The 19,482-nt window shown below is 46.5% G+C and overlaps 1 protein-coding gene across 2 annotated transcripts in view; it reads left to right on the plus strand.

The window, feature by feature from the left end:
- Window positions 1-19,482, plus strand: part of CTNNA2 (catenin alpha 2) — a 695,903-nt gene that overhangs the window by 483,402 nt on the left and 193,019 nt on the right. For both annotated transcript variants that reach the window (XM_063135156.1, XM_063135157.1), the window contains exon 8: window positions 13,525-13,677. In XM_063135156.1, the coding sequence (XP_062991226.1) occupies window positions 13,525-13,677 (153 nt within the window). The remainder of the gene's footprint in view (window positions 1-13,524; window positions 13,678-19,482) is intronic.

Consider the following 19,482-nt stretch of genomic DNA (forward strand, 5'->3'; position numbering starts at 1 on the left):
CAGTTGAACTTCTTCGAATGCAATTAGAACTGGGGCCAAACAATGAAAAAATACCTGTGTCTGGCACAGAGGGAAAGAGAGAGTGTGTTCTCTTGATCTTTCGTTTAGTTTTGAAATATATAGATGTGTTTTAATGGGATATGATGGCTGGAAAAATCCTGTGCACCTGCCTGGTCCCTTGGGCACCTAAAAACAAAATTATGGTGGTGCTAAAGAAGTATGCACGGTGGAGACTGTCTATTTGCCCCCGCCATAACTGACTGCAGCAGTGCCAGGCCAGCAAACACTGTCAAGACCTGAATAAGGGATCCGAGCACACCAGCCTTGAATCAATATTGTATGTTGTTTGTACTTCACAATAGTGGTAGTAATAATTCGTAGCATTTATATAAGAGATTTCAGGGGGTTTACATACATTAGCTCGGTAATCCTTTCAACAACCTTGTAAGGTAGATCAATATTATTATCCCGATATTAGAAGGGAGAAATGAGGACGGGGGCTTAGGGTGAGCAAATAGCTGCTGGCTCACGGCCATCTCATGACTCCATGGCTGCTGGGTGATTTGATCTAGGGGCTTCCTGGCTCATCGCTTATGTTCTTAGCCATTAAGATGCCACATGACTGTGATGATATTCCTCTGGAGTGCTCAAATTCTTTATGGTTTCCAGAGGAGGCACCACATTATTCTCTTAAGGACATAAGAGCCATGTTGCATCAGGCCAAGGGTCCATCTAGTCCAGCACTCTGTTCACACCGTGGCCAACCAGCTGTCGGCCAGGGACCAACAAAGCAGGACATGGTGCAACAGCACCCTCCCGCCCATGTTCCCCAGTAACTGGTGCACATGGGCTTACTGCCTCAAATACTGGTGGTAGCACATAACCATCAGGGCTAGTAGCCATGGATAGCCTTCTCCTCCATGTAAAGAAATACTTAAGAACATAAGAAGAGCCTTGCTGGATCAAACCAAGGGTCCATCTAGTCCAGCACTCTGTTCACACAGTGGACAACCTGCCATCAGCCAAGGAGCAACAAAGCAGGACATGAGTGCAATAACACCCTCCCACCCATGTTCCCCAGCAACTGGTGCACACAGGCTTACTGTCTCAGATACTGGAGGTAGCAGGCGCCAACACGCTGATGAGATCTAGCGCTGTCTCTCATTTTGAACCAATTCATTTGTGCCCTCTGTTCTTTTTGCCATAGGGAAGGAAAGGGCAGTAGGTGCTGGGTAATTTCAGTCCCTGACATCACCGGTGAAAGGACCTTGGGTAGAAGGCTGGACAAACCTCTCCGCTTGAGATTTGAGAGACTCACTGCCAGCCAAACTAGACTGCTGCTTATACTGTTACATTATATTAATGTTGTGTGCGAGGGTGCACATAAGAACGTAAGAAGTGCCCTGCTGGATCAGACCGAGGGTCCACCTAGTCCAGCACTCTGTTCACACAGTGGCCAACCAGCTGTTGACCAAGGATCAACAAAGCAGGACATGGTGCAACAGCACCCTCCCACCCATGTTCCCCAGCAACTGGTGCACACAGGCTTACTGCCTCTGAATCTGTTGCACAAAATGTCTGGTGGCGACTTGAAGCCTAACAAAAGTATGTGGAAACTAGTCCACAAATGCTTAAATCAGAATAAATGTGTTGGTTTTGAGGTGCCACAGGACTCATTGTTATTCTAATTCTTTATTGAGCTGGAAAAATACCGGCCATGGCTATAGTAACTAATCTGGGTAGAAATGAGTGGTGAGTAATGTCCAAGGGTTTACCTTCCCCCAGACCCCATCAAGCTGTGCTGCTGAATATACTACTGAAAATCTCTCTCCCTCTCCCTCTCCCCCTCCCCCCCCCCTCTCTCTCTCTCTGTGTTTTGGGGAGTGAACTTAAAGGACAAATTCATAGCTTGTTGCCAAAATTTGGTGGTGGGAAAAAGGGGCTAGCTTGCTTTAAAATCACCCCTCTTTGCTGCCACCACTGTGCTGCTGAATTTCAGCAGCAGACCACAAATTTGTGCTTTTAAAGGACCTCCCCACACCTGCTACAGCTGTAACAACAAACTTAAGTGGCTTAGGGAGGGCTGTTGTTAGAGGCAGAATTGACAAGGCCTCCTGTATGAGGCCCATGTGTTGCAACCTGTAGTGTAGGTAGATGCCTTTGAGTTTGGTAAAAGAAGGGCCAGGATCTCTTCTCGATCATCCCAGAGTGCAGGACACAGAATAATGGGCTCAATTGACAGGAGGCCAGATTCTGGCTGGACATCAGGAAAAATTTCCTGACTGTTAGAGCAGTGTGACAATGGAACCAATTACCTAGGAAGGTTGTGGGTTCTCCCCGACTAGAGGCATTCAAGAGGCAGCTGGACACCATCTTTCAGGTATGCTTTAAGGTGGATTCCTGCATTGAACAGGGGGTTGGGCTCTATGGCCTTATAGGCCCCTTTCAGCTCTACTATTCTGTGATTCTATGATTGTATGATGCTGCAAAAAAAGCAGCCATGGGATAAGATTATGTGGATAAAGTCTAGCTGGCTTTATGAAAGAATCTCAAGAAGATCTTAGTCTTTGTGGCAATGCATTGGGGTGGGGGTATAAGATTTGCTTTCCAACAGTTATTTACATTGATGAATGACCCTAATTGGATAAAATAGACTGGTTCTGCTGAGCTAATACCTTTGAATATCTTGTCTGGGACAATTAATATTCCCTTGTCATGCATCCATTCAAGCTATTAGAAGAACACCTTATGTGCACATTCCTGTCACATTTAACAAATGATTTTGTCGAGCCATTCCTTATAGGCTATTGTTGATGGATTGCTAAATTTCTGATATCCCATTGCATATGTAAAAGCTGTTAACTACACCTTTCAACACACATACAAGGACATTAAAAAAAAGTCAATTCACAAAGAGACTGCAACGCTTGTTTTCATGATAGTTTGAAATTCAAATTTCTTCTGATGGCGCTGGGATTAATATAGCAAAGTGAACTGCAAACAGGCTGTACTGATACTACTGGTAGAGAAATTGTACAAAGCAGCCTAGTTTTAAGAAGAAAACCCACCAATTATCTTTAGGGTGCAGCTGAGTGATACCGATGCCTGGCTGGAAATGTGACCCAAGGGCCATTTTAAGATCTTGAATGGTGTGGTTGTATTCCATTAAGACTTTCCCTTCGAGGTTAAGACCTTCCAGTCGAGGTTATAGAAAACATAAATAAATCTGATTCCAGAGTGTTACTGAGATACTTACTTGTTATTGGATACTTCACATACTTTAATATGTTTGAATTAAGATCAGGATTTTACTCCATTGCTTAAAAGTGATTTCTACCTTCCTCCTATCTGAAATTTTGTTTTTGCTTAGCCTTCAAAGGCAACAGTTGTTTCATTTCCCTGCAGTTCTGTAATAATGACATTTTTTCCCATTCAATGGAGGCTAGAAGGTTAATCCTTTTACAGTCGGAGCAGGTGTCAGCTGTATGCCCTCTTTAATGCCTAAAGGTGATTAGATAAGGCTCATTGTAGCCAGACCTTGAATTCATTGGGTTACAGCACTCTAGAGAACCCAGTGGTGTCCTTTTCAAGGTCAGTATGATTCCCTCTATTGGCAATGTTCAGGGTGTGAGTGCTGTTTCGTAAGCAGCCAAAATGGCACCACCCATGCACAACAGGGAGGGATCAGTGGGCTTGCGGCTACCCAAAAGTTTGCAGGTGTCCAAAAGCAATCTTAGGAAATAAAATAGAATGACTGACGTGGTTCCCATGTAACGAGAAGCCATCATGGACGAACCCACCTGGTGAGGGTCGGTTGTTGGAGTGGTTGACACACCACTCAGAACCATGGGCTGTTTTAGGGTTCTGCCTGGCTTATCAACCACCCCAACTACCCACCCTTGCTGGTTCACACATAACGAGAAACTACGGTGCGCCCCTGCCGGGCCCTGAATATTCAAAATGGCAGCCGCTGCCACAACAAAAAGCCCCATGGGGAAATTCTCCCATGATGGCTTCTCATTATGTAGGAACCGGGCCACTGTTGAGTAGGGTGACCCTATGAAAAGGAGGACAGGGGTCCTGCATCTTTAACAGTTGCATAGAAAAGGAAATGTCAGCAGATGGCATTTGTATATATGGAGAACCTGGTGAAATTTCCTCTTCATCACCACAGTTAAAGGTGCAGGAGCTATACTAGAGTGACCGGATTTAAAAGAGGGCAGGGCACCTGCAGCTTTAACTGTGGTGATGAAGAGGAAATTTCACCAGGTTCTCCATATATACAAATGCCATCTGCTGACATTTCCTTTTCTATGCAACTGTTAAAGATACAGGAGCCCTGTCCTCCTTTTCATAGGGTCACCCTACAGTTGAGGAGGTAGAACTGAAATCGCTGGAGCCCTGAGTAGCAGCACTCTAGACTGTAATGTTGTATTGCTGAGTAATTACTCCATTCCCATTAGGTAGTTTTGTTTTGCTGTGTTTTGTTGGTTTTAAAATGAAATGTCATTTCATGTATTTCTCTCTCTCTTTCTCTCTGTGTGTCCGTATAAGGGTACCAAAAGTTTAGGAAGATGTTTGTTGTCTTTTTCCATTTTATTTATTGGTATTTTAATTATGAAAGTTTTACCCTTATTGTGTAATTATTTTAATAGTATACTATCTACCTATCTTAGCGATGTCAGAGAAATCTGCAATGTAACTAAATGAGTTTGAACTTTTACGAATCTGACCTACAGATTCCATTGCACTTTTCCTTTGTTGGGCGGAGTCTGTGAACTTGCGGACCATTTCCCTAACTTTCAGGAATTTTGCACAAATTTCATAATAGAAAATTATGCAGAAATAAAAACACACACCATAGGCTTATTTCTTCCCATAATTATTGGGTCCGCGGTTGTCCGCGGTCGCTGAAAAGCTATTACTCTTGACTTGCAACTGGAGGGGAGTGACATATACGTAATTTTTTACTCCTGGAAATTCTTCAGCCAGCCGCTATCTTGCAGTTATTTTTTTTTTTTGACTGTGTATCAGCCATGTGACTGGCCATTGAAGAAGACTTCTGAGTCAAAACCCGTCTGGCCAAGTCAATCAAGTTTATTATTTATTTATTTATTTATTTAAGGATTTTTATGCCGCCATTCAGCCAAAAAAGGCTCTCACGGCGGCTTACAAAAGTATTTCTTGACAGTCCCTGCCCACAGGCTTACAATCTAAAAGACATGACACAAAAGGAAAAGGGATTGGGAGGGAGGAGGAGGAGGGGGGAAAGGAAAGCAAATTCAGGCACTACAATCTTAGTTGCAAAGTTCAGCAGTTACAGGTGACAGCAGGAGGGAGGGGGCTCTGAGCTGGAGCTGGACCCAGGCACGGTGGAGAGGGGCCCGGCTGCTGCTTCCTCCCTCACTGGTGGCCTCTCCAGAGACAGTTGGTAGCAGGAGGGAGGGGGCTCTCAGCTGGAGCTGGACCCAGGCACGGTGGAGAGGTGCCCGGCTGCTGCTTCCTCCCTCACTGGTGGCCTCTGCAGAGACAGTTGGTAGCAGGAGGGAGGGGGCTCTCAGCTGGAGCTGGACCCAGGCACGGTGGAGAGGTGCCTGGCTGCTGCTTCCTCCCTCACTGGTGGCCTCTGCAGAGACAGTTGGTAGCAGGAGGGAGGGGGCTCTCAGCTGGAGCTGGACCCAGGCATAATGGAGAGGTGCCTGGCTGCTGCTTCCTCCCTCACTGGTGGCCTCTGCAGAGACAGTTGGTAGCAGGAGGGAGGGGGCTCTCAGCTGGAGCTGGACCCAGGCACGGTGGAGAGGTGCCTGGCTGCTGCTTCCTCCCTTACTGGTGGCCTCTGCAGAGACAGTTGGTAGCAGGAGGGAGGGGGCTCTCAGCTGGAGCTGGACCCAGGCACGGTGGAGAGGTGCCTGGCTGCTGCTTCCTCCCTCACTGGTGGCCTCTGCAGAGACAGTTGGTAGCAGGAGGGAGGAGGCTCTCAGCTGGAGCTGGACCCAGGCACGGTGGAGAGGTGCCTGGCTGCTGCTTCCTCCCTCACTGGTGGCCTCTGCAGAGACAGTTGACAGCAGGAGGGAGGGGGCTCTCAGCTGGAGCTGGACCCAGGCACGGTGGAGAGGTGCCTGGCTGCTGCTTCCTCCCTCACTGGTGGCCTCTGCAGAGACAGTTGGTAGCAGGAGGGAGGGGGCTCTCAGCTGGAGCTGGACCCAGGCACGGTGGAGAGGTGCCTGGCTGCTGCTTCCTCCCTCACTGGTGGCCTCTGCAGAGACAGTTGGTAGCAGGAGGGAGGGGGCTCTCAGCTGGAGCTGGACCCAGGCATGGTGGAGAGGTGCCTGGCTGCTGCTTCCTCCCTCACTGGTGGCCTCTGCAGAGACAGTTGGTAGCAGGAGGGAGGGGGCTCTCAGCTGGAGCTGGACCCAGGCACGGTGGAGAGGTGCCTGGCTGCTGCTTCCTCCCTCACTGGTGGCCTCTGCAGAGACAGTTGGTAGCAGGAGGGAGGAGGCTCTCAGCTGGAGCTGGACCCAGGCACGGTGGAGAGGTGCCTGGCTGCTGCTTCCTCCCTCACTGGTGGCCTCTGCAGAGACAGTTGGTAGCAGGAGGGAGGAGGCTCTCAGCTGGAGCTGGACCCAGGCACGGTGGAGAGGTGCCTGGCTGCTGCTTCCTCCCTCACTGGTGGCCTCTGCAGAGACAGTTGACAGCAGGAGGGAGGGGGCTCTCAGCTGGAGCTGGACCCAGGCACGGTGGAGAGGTGCCTGGCTGCTGCTTCCTCCCTCACTGGTGGCCTCTGCAGAGACAGTTGGTAGCAGGAGGGAGGAGGCTCTCAGCTGGAGCTGGACCCAGGCACGGTGGAGAGGTGCCTGGCTGCTGCTTCCTCCCTCACTGGTGGCCTCTGCAGAGACAGTTGGTAGCAGGAGGGAGGAGGCTCTCAGCTGGAGCTGGACCCAGGCACGGTGGAGAGGGGCCTGGCTGCTGCTTCCTCCCTCACTGGTGGCCTCTGCAGAGACAGTTGGTAGCAGGAGGGAGGGGGCTCTCAGCTGGAGCTGGACCCAGGCACGGTGGAGAGGTGCCTGGCTGCTGCTTCCTCCCTCACTGGTGGCCTCTGCAGAGACAGTTGGTAGCAGGAGGGAGGGGGCTCTTTTACTGTATTTTTTAATGTGTATGTATTGTATATTGTTAGTGCTCTATACTCTTGATTGTACATTTCTTTCTATTTTGCTATAACATTTTGTTGAAATCTATCACCCTAACCTCCTTGGTTATTTAGTATACTGTTTGTGGTTAAGGCCAACACCTGTTTTTTGTGCACCTGTACATAGTAAAGCAATAACATAGCAAAACCCTGCCGCACAGGCTTGCATTCTAATAGAATCATAATAAAACAATAAGGAAGGGAAGAGAATGCACCAAACAGGCACATGGGAGAGTAAAACTAACAGTATAAAAGTAAGGTCAAAATCAAGTTCTAAAAGCTTTAGAAAAAAGAAACGTTTTCAGCTGAGCTTTAAAAACTGTGATAGATAAACAGGTAGAAAACCATATGGATCCAATGATGCATGCAAATGGCAAATCTGTGTAAGTCAGGATCTTGACTAGGTACAGAATAATTTCTGCTTAGCAACAAGGGAACAGTTGTAGAATTAATGGATTTCTCTGTGTGTGTATATAATCTCTACGTATGTGGGTCCTATAGGGCTTAATCAGAATAAATCTTGTGTAAACCTATAACTGAACGAGTATGTTTTTCATAAGAATCAAATTATACAAAACATGCAACCATTTCCCAGTTTAAGCAAATACAACAATTAGCCCCTCTGAGTCCAAACAAAAAAAGGGAGTTCTTGCTTGCAAGTTTGTAGTAGGCAAGTCCCAAACTGTCCTTGATTTCACAGGATGCTGAATACTTCAGTAGTCTCTCTTGTAAATCTCTTAACTTCAGTCCACAGGACGATTGACAATTTGTAGCTTATACGTTGCAATTTAAGGTATTGGCAGTTCAAGGAAATAAAAATGTAATTAAAACAAATATCAAACATACAAAAATGATTCCACACAAATATTTCTTTATTTCTTTATTACATTTTTATACCGCCCAATAGCCAAAGCTCTCTGGGCGGTTCACAAAAATTAAAACCATAATAAAACAACCAACAGGTTAAAAAAACAAATACAAAATACAGTATAAAAGCACACCCAGGATAAAACCACGCAGCAAAATTGATATAAGATTAAAATACAGAGTTAGAACAGTAAAATTTAAATTTAAGTTAAAATTAAGTGTTAAAATACTGAGAGAATAAAAAGGTCTTCAGCTGGCGACGAAAGGAGTACAGTGTAGGCACCAGGCGGACCTCTCTGGGGAGCTCATTCCACAGCCGGGGTGCCACAGCGGAGAAGGCCCTCCTCCTGGTAGCCACCTGCCTCACTTCCTTTGGCAGGGGCTCACGGAGAAGGGCCCCTGTAGATGATCTTAAGGTCTGGGCAGGTACATATGGGAGGAGGCGTTCCTTCAAATAACCTGGCCCCAAACCATTTGGGGCTTTGAATGTCAGTATGAGTCCAGTTTGCCTTGTACAAGGTGATAAGAGCCCATAATCATGAATCAGTTCTCTAGCATTTAGCTTCCCAGTAGAAGAAACTGACTCATTTTGTGATTTCTTCTCTTAGCCTTCTCTCTGAATTAGTCCCACTTAAAGGACTTTGGGCATGTCTACACCGGGGAGAGGAGGGAGAGGATCTCATGATATGGTGATCGCGAGATCCTCCCTTTCAGTCCGCACGCGGCACGCAATGTCCCAGGAGGAAGGAGGATGTCGTGCCTGCCATTTTTTTTTTTAAAAAAAATCACCACAAGAAAAGTACGAGGTAAGGGGAGGAGGCAATCCTGCTTCCCTCCCCACCCCCAATGGGCACAGAACACCAAAGAGCTCCATGCCTCATGCCCAGTTCCCGGCTCTTTGCATTTACTTGTAAGGAGGTGGTATGAAACCAGGACGGCTGCCCACACCTCCCACGGTCTCGGGACAATCCTGAGACCACAAGAAAAAACAGGTTAAATGCTATCCCGGTTATCCCAGGGAAAGGGAGGGATCATCCCTCCTTGCACCCGAGATTCCCTGTACATCATGTGGCAGGATAAGCCAGGGATAAGCTATCTTGTAGACATGCCCTGAGCCTTCTAGTCTATAGTGGTCACACATACACTAAGCATGGCATGAAGAAGCCTAGAACTTTCCAGAATTAAAGGATTCTGTTACTAGTCAGAACAGTGTTTCTCTATAAATGTCTACATTTATAAATATTTTACATCTAGAAATATTCACACATTGAGAAATGAAAGCAATAGGCATCCAAGTTCACCCAGATCATCTCAGCTGATGACCCTGATGGGAGACAGAATTGTGTTCCTGGATCCTGGTACCTGTGATGGTGTAAAATTGTCTCTTTCATAAGGAAGCCTGCAATAATATCTACAATATGGATTGTGTCCAGCAATTGGGGAGAGGGGGCATCTTGTGAACCACCCAGAAAGCTTCGGCTATTGGGCGGTATAAAAATGTAATAAATAAATAAATAAATAAATAAATAAAATAGAGGAGATTTGTGGTTTGGGCTCCAGGGGGAGGACGGGAGGGAAACTTGGAGCAATTATTTGCAATGCATGATATCAAAACTCACTTTAGGGTGCAGCCCTATGAGGATAGTCAGCAGCCTCCGAACTTGGAGGTGGCCGAGTATCCAATGCAGGGAAGCTGCAACGCAGAAGCAATCTTCGCCTCCACTCTCCACCCACCCTGAATGTTTGCTAGATGGGTGATTTCACCTGTCTAGCAGCTGTGCTTTGGAGGGGGAAGAAAGGAGGCTCGGGCGGCTGTAGCAAAAGTTGTATGGTGGCAGACCCAGTCTTGTCCCCTCCCCACCCCTGGAAATGCCCTCTCTTACTGTCCCCATGCTCTGTTTCTGAGTGGGAGGTTTCTCGGCTCTGAGATCAGAGCCCTGTTTCCATCCTCGGAGCCCAGGAACTGAACAATTCTTTGTCATAGGATTGCTCCCTCAAGGTATTAGAACTGTTTGACTATTAGCATGTTTGTTAGTATTATACTATTTTGTTTGTTAGTATTCATTTTAAATTATTATTATTATTATTATTATTATTATTATTATTATCATTATTATTATTATTATTATTATTATTATTATTTTCCCCTATTTTTATCCATCCTGGCCACATCACACAGAAGCTGCTTGCATTTTTCTGTTCTAAGTGAATTGGGGATTGTATGCCTACCAAAACCCTGCATGTCTGTGAAAATGAACTAAGTGTTCTTTGCGGCCAAAATATTACTTAAGAATGATGGCACAATCTTTTCCTCTGCCACTCTTGAAACTACACATTAATGTCAAGCTTTGCTCCGTTTTATAAGGTAACCAGTAAGATGATTGAAACCTTAAATAATTCATCGTTGGGATAGCAGTAGTTCTCTGATCCTGTAATGGTCACCGCTTAGCAAATTTCCTTAAGGTTTTTTGGGGGGGGCTGCAATTGTAGAATTGTTATTAAAAATGAAAAGCTGTGCACTAAAAGCCCACGGCCTTAGAGACACGTAGCCTGAGGGTGTGACAAGAAATTAGTCTTGTTAAGTCCTATCTCTTTTGGCTGGGAAGGAAGTCAATTAAGGTAATGGCTTGTAATCCATCACAGAAAGCCTAGATGGGATGGGTACATAAAATCCAGTGGTGATTATTGTGGAGTTAACCACAAAATTTCCCTGAACAGACAGACTTGGGTTGGACTGTTTCTTAAAAGGAAAAGCCCAAGTGATTTTCTGACTTTTAGAGCAGAACGACAATGGAATCAGTTGCCTGGTGAGGTTGTGGCCTCTCCCACACTAGAGGCCTTCAAGAGGCAGCTGGACAACCATCTGTCAGGGATGCTGTAGGGTGGATTCCTGCATTGAGCAGGGGGTTGGACTCGATGGCCTTGTAGGCCCCTTCCAACTCTGCTATTCTATGATTCTATGATTCTTGAATTTTCAACTACGTGGGCATAATCCAATGGGCCACTTATGCCTCCATCAATCCTCTTGCACCCTGTTGATTCCGTTGAGCAAACGGTGGCTGCTGCTGATTCTGTGTCGCAGGTGGGATCCACTGCTTGCACAACAGATTTATCGCTTCCCAGAGGAAGCCCTGAAGCGGGTAGAAATGCTTGTTTCTCGATTGGGAGAGGTCGGCGGAACTCCCTTACGTGAGCATTGAAAGACTTTTGCCGCTGTCTGATTTTTCCCTTCATCTCTTTCTCTCTCACTTTGGACATTTATTTTGGAACCCTCAGGGCTAGGGGTGGGTCAAAGTCTCCTGGGTCCTGTGATCTCTCTAGATGCTCTATGCTCGGCCCTCTCGGGCCCTGGTGAATGGGTCCAGCGGATTTTCATCCCACAGTTCCTTTGACAACAATGGTGGTGCTAGTCCTGTTGAGCGTGGGGGGGAAATGCGCAATTTCCCCAGCCTTGGTGAAATTATGGTAGTCCTCCCCCACCGATGGCCTCTCTGCCCTGCTGATGGGGTCTTAAGGGCCTAAGGCTTTTCCACCCCCCACCCCCACTGGGGATTGAAAGGGCCTCTTAATTATTGCGTTAAGAGGCCCTTTGAGGCCTCGACAGGTGCAGGGGGTGGGCAGGAAAGCACGCTTACTGTGGCCAAAGGAATCTCCACACTTTCCAGAGACCCAAAAAGTGTGCATTCCCCCCACCTCTCCCCCTCCCTCATCCATTGAGGCTGAAAGGGCCCCTTAATGCAAGCCATCAGAGGCCCTTCTAGGACTTGATGAGCACGGGGCGAAGAGAAAACACCTGACTGAGGTGTCCGGGAAGTGTGCAGTTCCCCCAGCATGCTAATGGTATGCCAAGGGAATTGTGCACCTTCCAGATGCCTTGGATGGACGCAACACTGAGCACACATTGGGCCGGCTTGGCCAAAAGAGGACCGCCTGGGCAGCACTCAGGGAGCTCCCAGGGAGCTTGCCGTTCACTACTCTTGGCACATATTTTCCACTTCTGACATGCAATAAAGCATTACATGGTACTACAGAGCAGCCATCACAACAACTGGCCAACCACTTTTCCCAAGACCAGGTGTCCCATACTAAATACATGTCTAAGAGGGGCCTCTGCAGATGAGATTGTAGTCCCTCCTCTACAGGCAGTTTATTCTACTATTGCTCATTTCTCATCTTCATACGCAGTCGGCAGATCTCTCTCTCTCTCTCTCTCTCTCTCTCTCTCTCTCTCTCTCTCTCTCTCTGTCTCTGTCTCTGTCTCTGTCTCACACACACACACAGCCTTGGAAAACAACAGCTGAATATGAACCAACAGTGTGATGTGGCTGCAAAACAACAACAACAAATTTTGGGCTGCGTTATTAGAAGTATAGCTTCCAAATTGCATGAGGAACTGATTTCCTTCTATACGGCCCTGGTTAGGCCTCATCTTGAGTATTGCGTCCAGTTCTAGGCTCCACACTTCAAGAAGGATGCAGACAAGTGGGAGTGTGTTCAGAGGAGAGCAACGAGGATGATCAGGCATCTGGGGTCTTATGAAGAGAGACTGAAAGAACTGGGCAGGTTTAGCCTGGAGAAGAGAAGATTGAGGGGAGACATGATAGCACTCTTCAAATACCTGAAAGGTTGTCACACAGAGGAGGGCCAGGATCTCTTTTCAATCATCCCAGAGTGCAGGATATGGAATAACGGGCTCAAGTTGCAGGAAGCCGGATTCTGGCTGGAGATCAGGAAAAACTTCCTGACTGTTAGAGCAGTATGACAAGGGAACCAATTACCAACTTTTGTAAACTGCCCAGAGAGCTTCGGCTATGGGGCGGTATATAAACAACAACAACAACAACAACAACAACAATAATAATAATACCACCTAGCAGGTAGTGGATTGTCCCACACTAGAGGCCTTCAAGAGGCAGCTCAACAGCCATCTGTCAGGGATGCTTTATGGCTGATTCCTGCATTGAGCAGGGAGTTGGACTTCATGGCCTTATATGCCCCTTCCAACTCTACTATTCTATGATTCTATGTCTTATTTTTGTTTGACAGCCAGGCTAAAATCTGCAGCTGAAGAAATGGGCCTTCACTATTTATCACCTATTAAGTCTTTCATTTATTTTATCTATGTAATGTATTTTATATCTTCTATTCTCTTGCTAACTACCCTGAGAATTTGAGAATTGGGCCAGTACATCTGAATTAATTCAATGAATGGTCTTTTAAAAGGATTTTTCAGGTGAAGGAAGGGTGTCTATCTCCTCACTCCATGCACATTGGTCCAGATCCTCCTCCTTTTTTTTACAAAAAAGTTTGTCCTGTGAATTCTTATGCAGAATATTAACAATAGGCTAAAATCCAGTTTGGTAAGAACTGGTGGATGTATTTATAATGGCTAATGTCCAGTTGATGTTGTTGGTGCCACGTACAGATAACATGTTCAGCTACTTACTGCTCTCTGCTTTCTTTGTTCACAGCTCCGGAAAGCGGTGATGGATCATATATCGGATTCCTTCCTTGAGACCAATGTTCCATTACTGGTTCTCATCGAAGCAGCCAAGAGTGGTAATGAGAAAGAAGTGAAGGAATACGCTCAAGTGTTCCGTGAGCATGCCAACAAGTTAGTGGAGGTAAGCCGGAATGCCGGTTGCGTTATATGGCCTTGCTTTGGCAAAGAAGGGGTGAAACAGAACACAATTCCAGAATAGAGAGCTATGTAGGCTGAGATCCACCTGTGAGTAAGCCCTGTTGAACCCAGGGCAGTGTGTGTGTGTGTGTGTGTGTGTTATGCCTGAGAGGGCATGTTTAGGATTGCAGCCTCAAGCACACCAAGGATTTCAAATACATGTATGTACAAAGCTGGGGAAATGTTAGCCGCTTTTTAAGTTTTGAAGAAATTAATCACCTACGTAGCATCCTGAACTTACTGTGAAGCAGCTAGAGCTGCACAATAAGAATGAGCCAAAAAAAAAAAAGATTGTTTGCTTATTTTTGATCTCTCAACTAGTTGACTTGACATTTTCAGTAAAATCAGCATGATTGATTTCATTGTTCTTATACTGGCTCAGTACAGACAACACGTTTCTCTACGCAGTGGGAAAACTCCACTCAACGGTTGAATTTGTATTCACCACACTATATGTTCTAACTCCACTGTTGTGTGGTCGTGGGCTACCATGGAGTTGAGTAAAAGGCAACGTGATGTTTGATGGACAGTTCCTCTGTCCTCTCTCCTTCCCCGGTCCTCCTGATGTTATCCCATCAGCCATTGCTCAAAGAACCAATCCCGGTGGCTCTCCTAGAGCGGCACTCCCTCCTTTCGCCGCTCTTGCCCGGGAACTCTGTAGCCAGTGGGAAAAGTCCACTCAACGCAATGGGAAACTCCATGGAGACTGCCACACAACACAACCATTGTGCAGGAACTCTCCTCCACACAGCTTGGATATTCAGCGTGGCGTGTTTCGCAAAAAAACAAAAACAAACCCTCCACCGTTGCATGGAGTTTTCCCACCAGACAGCACATTTCTCAATGGCGGTGTAACAACTCCATCGTGGAGTTCTAAAACCGCCACTGAGAAAGGTGTTGTCTGAATGGAGCCACTGTGTCGCCTACGTCTGCATACTAAGGAGCACAGTGGTTGAGCTGAGTCCCATCCCATGTGCTTCTTCATCAAAGGCCATAAACTGTGTGTGGCTGTGTGATGCAGAAGAAGGCTGTAGTATCCCTCAGGCATAGGGACCATACAGGTGAGCTTACCTGCTCAGCCTGCCATTTGCTTCTAGACTACCAGGCAATAACTTCAGAGTCTTTTCTTTGCTGGATTCCTTTATTACTAAAACCTCCTAGAACAGTGACACACCAAAACCGTGTAGCAAGGCCCACACCACCAAGTGGCTGGAACAGAGGCCCCGCCCAGGCCTTCGATGAGGACCTGGAGACTAGCAGCTACAGGCCTCTTAAAGGTATATACATCCACATATCACAAAGGCAAGGCGGATGCCGGTAGACCAATGTGGCCGCTTGGCGGTGCTGTCGGTAGGAGCCTGCTCTCATGCCCACTTCCCTGTGCATCTCCTTAACCCCACATAGAAACCACAGAGGGACAGGGGCAGGTCCTTCTCCTTGCCACCACCAGCTACAGTGAGGTTTTTACATTAGCTCTGTCCATGGAAGAGTTCATCAGGCTTTGTGCCAAATGGGGCCATTGACCTGTCTAGCCCAGCATGTCCTACTCTGACTGGAAGTGATCATTCTCCAGGGTCCCAGGCAGAAGTCCTCCCCAGCCCTGCAACCAGACTACTCAGGGATGGCAGGGATAGAGCCTGGGGCCTTCTGCTTGCAAAGTGCGTGCTCTCCGGCTGAGCCATGCTCCCTCTTCCGATCTGCTCAGACAGGCACTGGAAATTTTGAAATCAATAGTTGGCAGCACTAAAAGCAGTGGGAAGCAGTCACTTTAGGCGTCCAATTCCACATAGGTGGCCATGGTACTTCTTCCAATCTCCATGCCTGTGTGGTGTTAAAAATGAAATTCATTGTTGTGTGTGTGTGAGAGAGAGAGAGAGAGAGGGAGAGGGAGGGAGAATGAGATTTTGACTTTTCACTTCAGGACGAGAAACATTTGAGTCCCGGTTTCCCCCTTTGGGTTCCTTAAAATCTGCTTGCTGAATTTCACTCTGTCGGACAGAATGAGAGATTTGTGGCCTGCCAAATGCCAATGGACTCCAACTCCCATCACCTGCAGCCAAGGTTGTCAGTGGCGAAGGCTTATGGGAGCTGTAGTCTGGCAACATCTGGAAGGCTGCAGGTTCCCCATTCCTGGATTTTCACCATTGGTGAAGTACTGGTTCTTCTCTATTCGGCCCTGGTTAGGGGTTTTGTTTTGTTTTTGCCTTTGATGCATGGCTATCTCAGTCCAAGGCATGCTATTTTGGGCTGCATTAATAAAAGTATAGCTTCCAAATCACCAGTGAGGTACTGGTTCCTCTCTATTCGGCCCTGGTTAGGCCTCATCTAGAGTATTGCATCCAGTTCTGGGCTCCACAATTCAAGAAGGACGCAGACAAGCTGGAGCGTGTTCAGAGGAGGGCAACCAAGATGATCAGGGGTCTGGAAACAAAGCCCTATGAAAAGAGACTGAAACAAGTGGGCATGTTTAGCCTGGAGAAGAGAAGATTGAGGGGAGACATGATAGCACTCTTTAAAGACTTGAAAGGTTGTCACACAGAGGAGGGCCAGGATCTCTTCTCGATCCTCCCAGAGTGCAGGACACGGAATAACAGGCTCAAGTTACAGGAAGCCAGATTCCGGCTGAACATCAGGAAAAACTTCCTGACTGTTAGAGCAGTGTGACGGTGGAATCAGTTACCTAGGGAGGTTGTGGGCTCTCCCACACTAGAGGCCTTCAAGAGGCAGCTGGACAACCATCCGTCGGTGTTGTTGTTTTAGGGTGGATTCCTACATTGAGCAGGGGGTTGGACTCGATGGCCTTAGAGGCCCCTTCCAACTCTATTATTCTATGATTCTACTGCATCCAGCAGACGGAGGGCTGGCCACCATTTCCTGCATCTTGTCAATAATGTCTCCAGAATCCACAAGTCAATTTCATTTCAAACCTTGCCAGCTGAGCAGTACAGCAGAGTGGCTGTCTGTACCAGGCACAGAGCCAAATAGATGTTCCAGCACACTGTAGCTGACACAAATGGATTAGAAAGCACATTGGGTAATTATTGGACTGTCTCTCCAAAACAGTTAATGCAGTATTTAAAAAAGAGGCCGGGGTGGTGGTAACAGAGTCAGTGGTGGCTTTTTATTGGCATGAATTGTCCTTATATGTCTGAATTCCACTTCAAATAAATAGAAATGCAATGGTTTTCACTTCAGGCTGAAAAATTATATTATTTGAGGATTAGGTGGTTTTAGTGTCTCAAACAAAGGGTTTAAGCATACAGTATGTTTACCAGAGTGCATGAGGGAATCCGCACGTCATACCGAGACCGCTTCTAAGCGACCCCAGTGCGACGTGAAAGCGATCGTGTAACTTGCCTTTGGAAGAGCCGAGGAAGAGGCGTCCTTGCTGCCACCGCCGCCACCCACAGATCTTGCCGGCTGGGACGGAGAGCTCGGGGGAAGAAGGCGGGATGGAGAGCTTCTTCCGCTCTCCACCCCGCCTTCTTCTGCCGAGCTCTCCGAGCTGGCCGGCGAGGAGGTCTGTGGGTGGCGGCAGCGGCAAGGACGCTTCTTCCTCGTCTCTTTTACAGGAAAGTTACACAATCGTTTTCGGGGTGCACTGGGGGTGGATGGAAGCGCCCTGAGAACGACGTGTGGATTCCCCCCGTCTGCATAAACTCCTGGTTTGATGTCTTCCCACTTTCAATGATACTATCTGAAAATGTAGATAAATTGTGGCATAGGAAATATCTACACAGGCGTCATCGTTATTATTATTATTATTATTATTATTATTATTATTATTATTATTATTATTATATACTGCCCCATAGCTGAAGGTCTCTGGGCAGTTCTCAAAAGATTAAAACACTAAAAATCAATATAGAAAATATAAAACTGCAAAAACATAGAACAGACAGCATTGACTTCACCCCTCAGATTCGGGGACCTGCTTCCCACACCATTTGTGTCCCAATTGGCTGAGTAGTATAGGAGAATCCCCATGGGGTGGGTCCTGGGAAGGGGGAAAACTTAAGGAGGACAGGAGGCAAGGCCTGCAGATGATGTTCAACCTCCTGTGGGCTGGATTGGGGCACAGCACAAGCCAAATTAGGCCCATAGGGTGGCACAGAGTGGTAAAGCAGCAGTTTCTGCAGCCGAAACTCTCCCACGGCCTGAGTTCAATCCCAGCGGAAGCTGGTTTCAGGCAGCCGGCTCGGGTTGACTCAGCCTTCCATCCTCCTGAGGTCGGTAAAATGAGTCCCCAGTTAGCTGGGGGAAAGGTAATAATGGCCGGGGAAGGCAACAGCAAACCACCTCGCTATAAGGCCTGCCAAGAAAACGTCAGCAAAAGCAGGCGTCCCTTCAAGAGTCAGTAATGACTCAGTGTTTGCACGAGAGGTTCCTTTCCTTTCAAGCACTATCTACATGCATGGTGTGTGTGTGTTCGTGTTTGTGTCAAATTACACATTGTTGGTGCAAATCTCTTGAGAAACTTCTTGAAACTTTTCACTAGAAAGTCATTGGCAAGGATGGACAACGCTCCTTACAGTATTTGATAAAGAATAATATGTGTTCATAGTCCATTTAACAGTACTGTTGAAAAATATGGGAGGTTGGATGTCTATAGAATTCCATTATACATAATGGTTGTTCTGATAGGCCTGAGGAATAAGGAATTTCAAATAGTGTGCCTGCTTTCAAGTTATACAGAACTCTTTTAATGTTTTGAGGATGAGGGTTTTAATGGAATTGTCTTAATGTGGGTTGAGAGTTTTAATGGAATTGGTTTATATGTTATTGTAAAGCGCCTCAATGCCAGAAATGGTGAGGCAGCGCTATAAAAACGCTTTAAATAAATAAATAAATAAAATTCCAACAACAGGAACCGGAAAGTTTTTAAAAGCTTAAATATACAGAAAACAAGGGCCTACGGAGCCATGTCTCAAGTGGTTAGAAAAACAGAGCTTTATCTTACCTTATTTATGTATGTATTTATTTATTTATTACATTTTTATACCGCCCAAAAGCTGAAGCTCTTTGGGCGGTTCACAAAAATTAAAACCATAATAAAACAACCAACAGGTTGAAAACACAAATACAAAATACAGTATAAAAAGCACAAACCAGGACAAAACCACGCAGCAAAAATTGATATGTATGATCCCCTTATGAGTTTGGCTTTCTTGCTTCCATGCTTCTAGCAAGGCCAAAAACATGTGCCATGCTCACCAGTAATATGGTAAAGGCAAAACTGAAGTACTTTGGCCACATAATGAGAAGACAGGACATCCTGGAGAAAAGGCTGATGCTAGGGAAAGTGGAAGGCAAAAGGAAGAGGGGCCGACCAAGGGCAAGATGGAGGGATGATATTCTGGAGGTGACAGACTTGACCTTGTGGGAGCTAGGGGTGGCGACGGCCGACAGAAAGCTCTGGTGTGGGCTGGTCCATGAACTCACGAAGAGTCGGAAACGACTGAACGAATAAACAACAACAACATGAGCAACAGGTTCCATATCAACCTTATTGGTGAGACGCCTGAAGACGAGTGATCTAAGCCTGTTTCTCCTCATAGCTTAAGACCTACTGAAAGGGTTTGTGTTTCTTGAACATGCAAATACAGCTACATTTTATACATCCAGAGTTATTGCATGAGGTTACCGACCATTTGCTACTAGCATTCTTTCTGTGATGATGAAGTGGCTCAGTAACATTTATAGCTTCTCACACAACATTTATTTTAATTGAAATTTTCAAAAAAAAACT

The sequence above is a fragment of the Elgaria multicarinata genome, chromosome 10, assembly GCF_023053635.1.
Source record: "Elgaria multicarinata webbii isolate HBS135686 ecotype San Diego chromosome 10, rElgMul1.1.pri, whole genome shotgun sequence".
Classification (NCBI taxonomy): domain Eukaryota; kingdom Metazoa; phylum Chordata; class Lepidosauria; order Squamata; family Anguidae; genus Elgaria; species Elgaria multicarinata.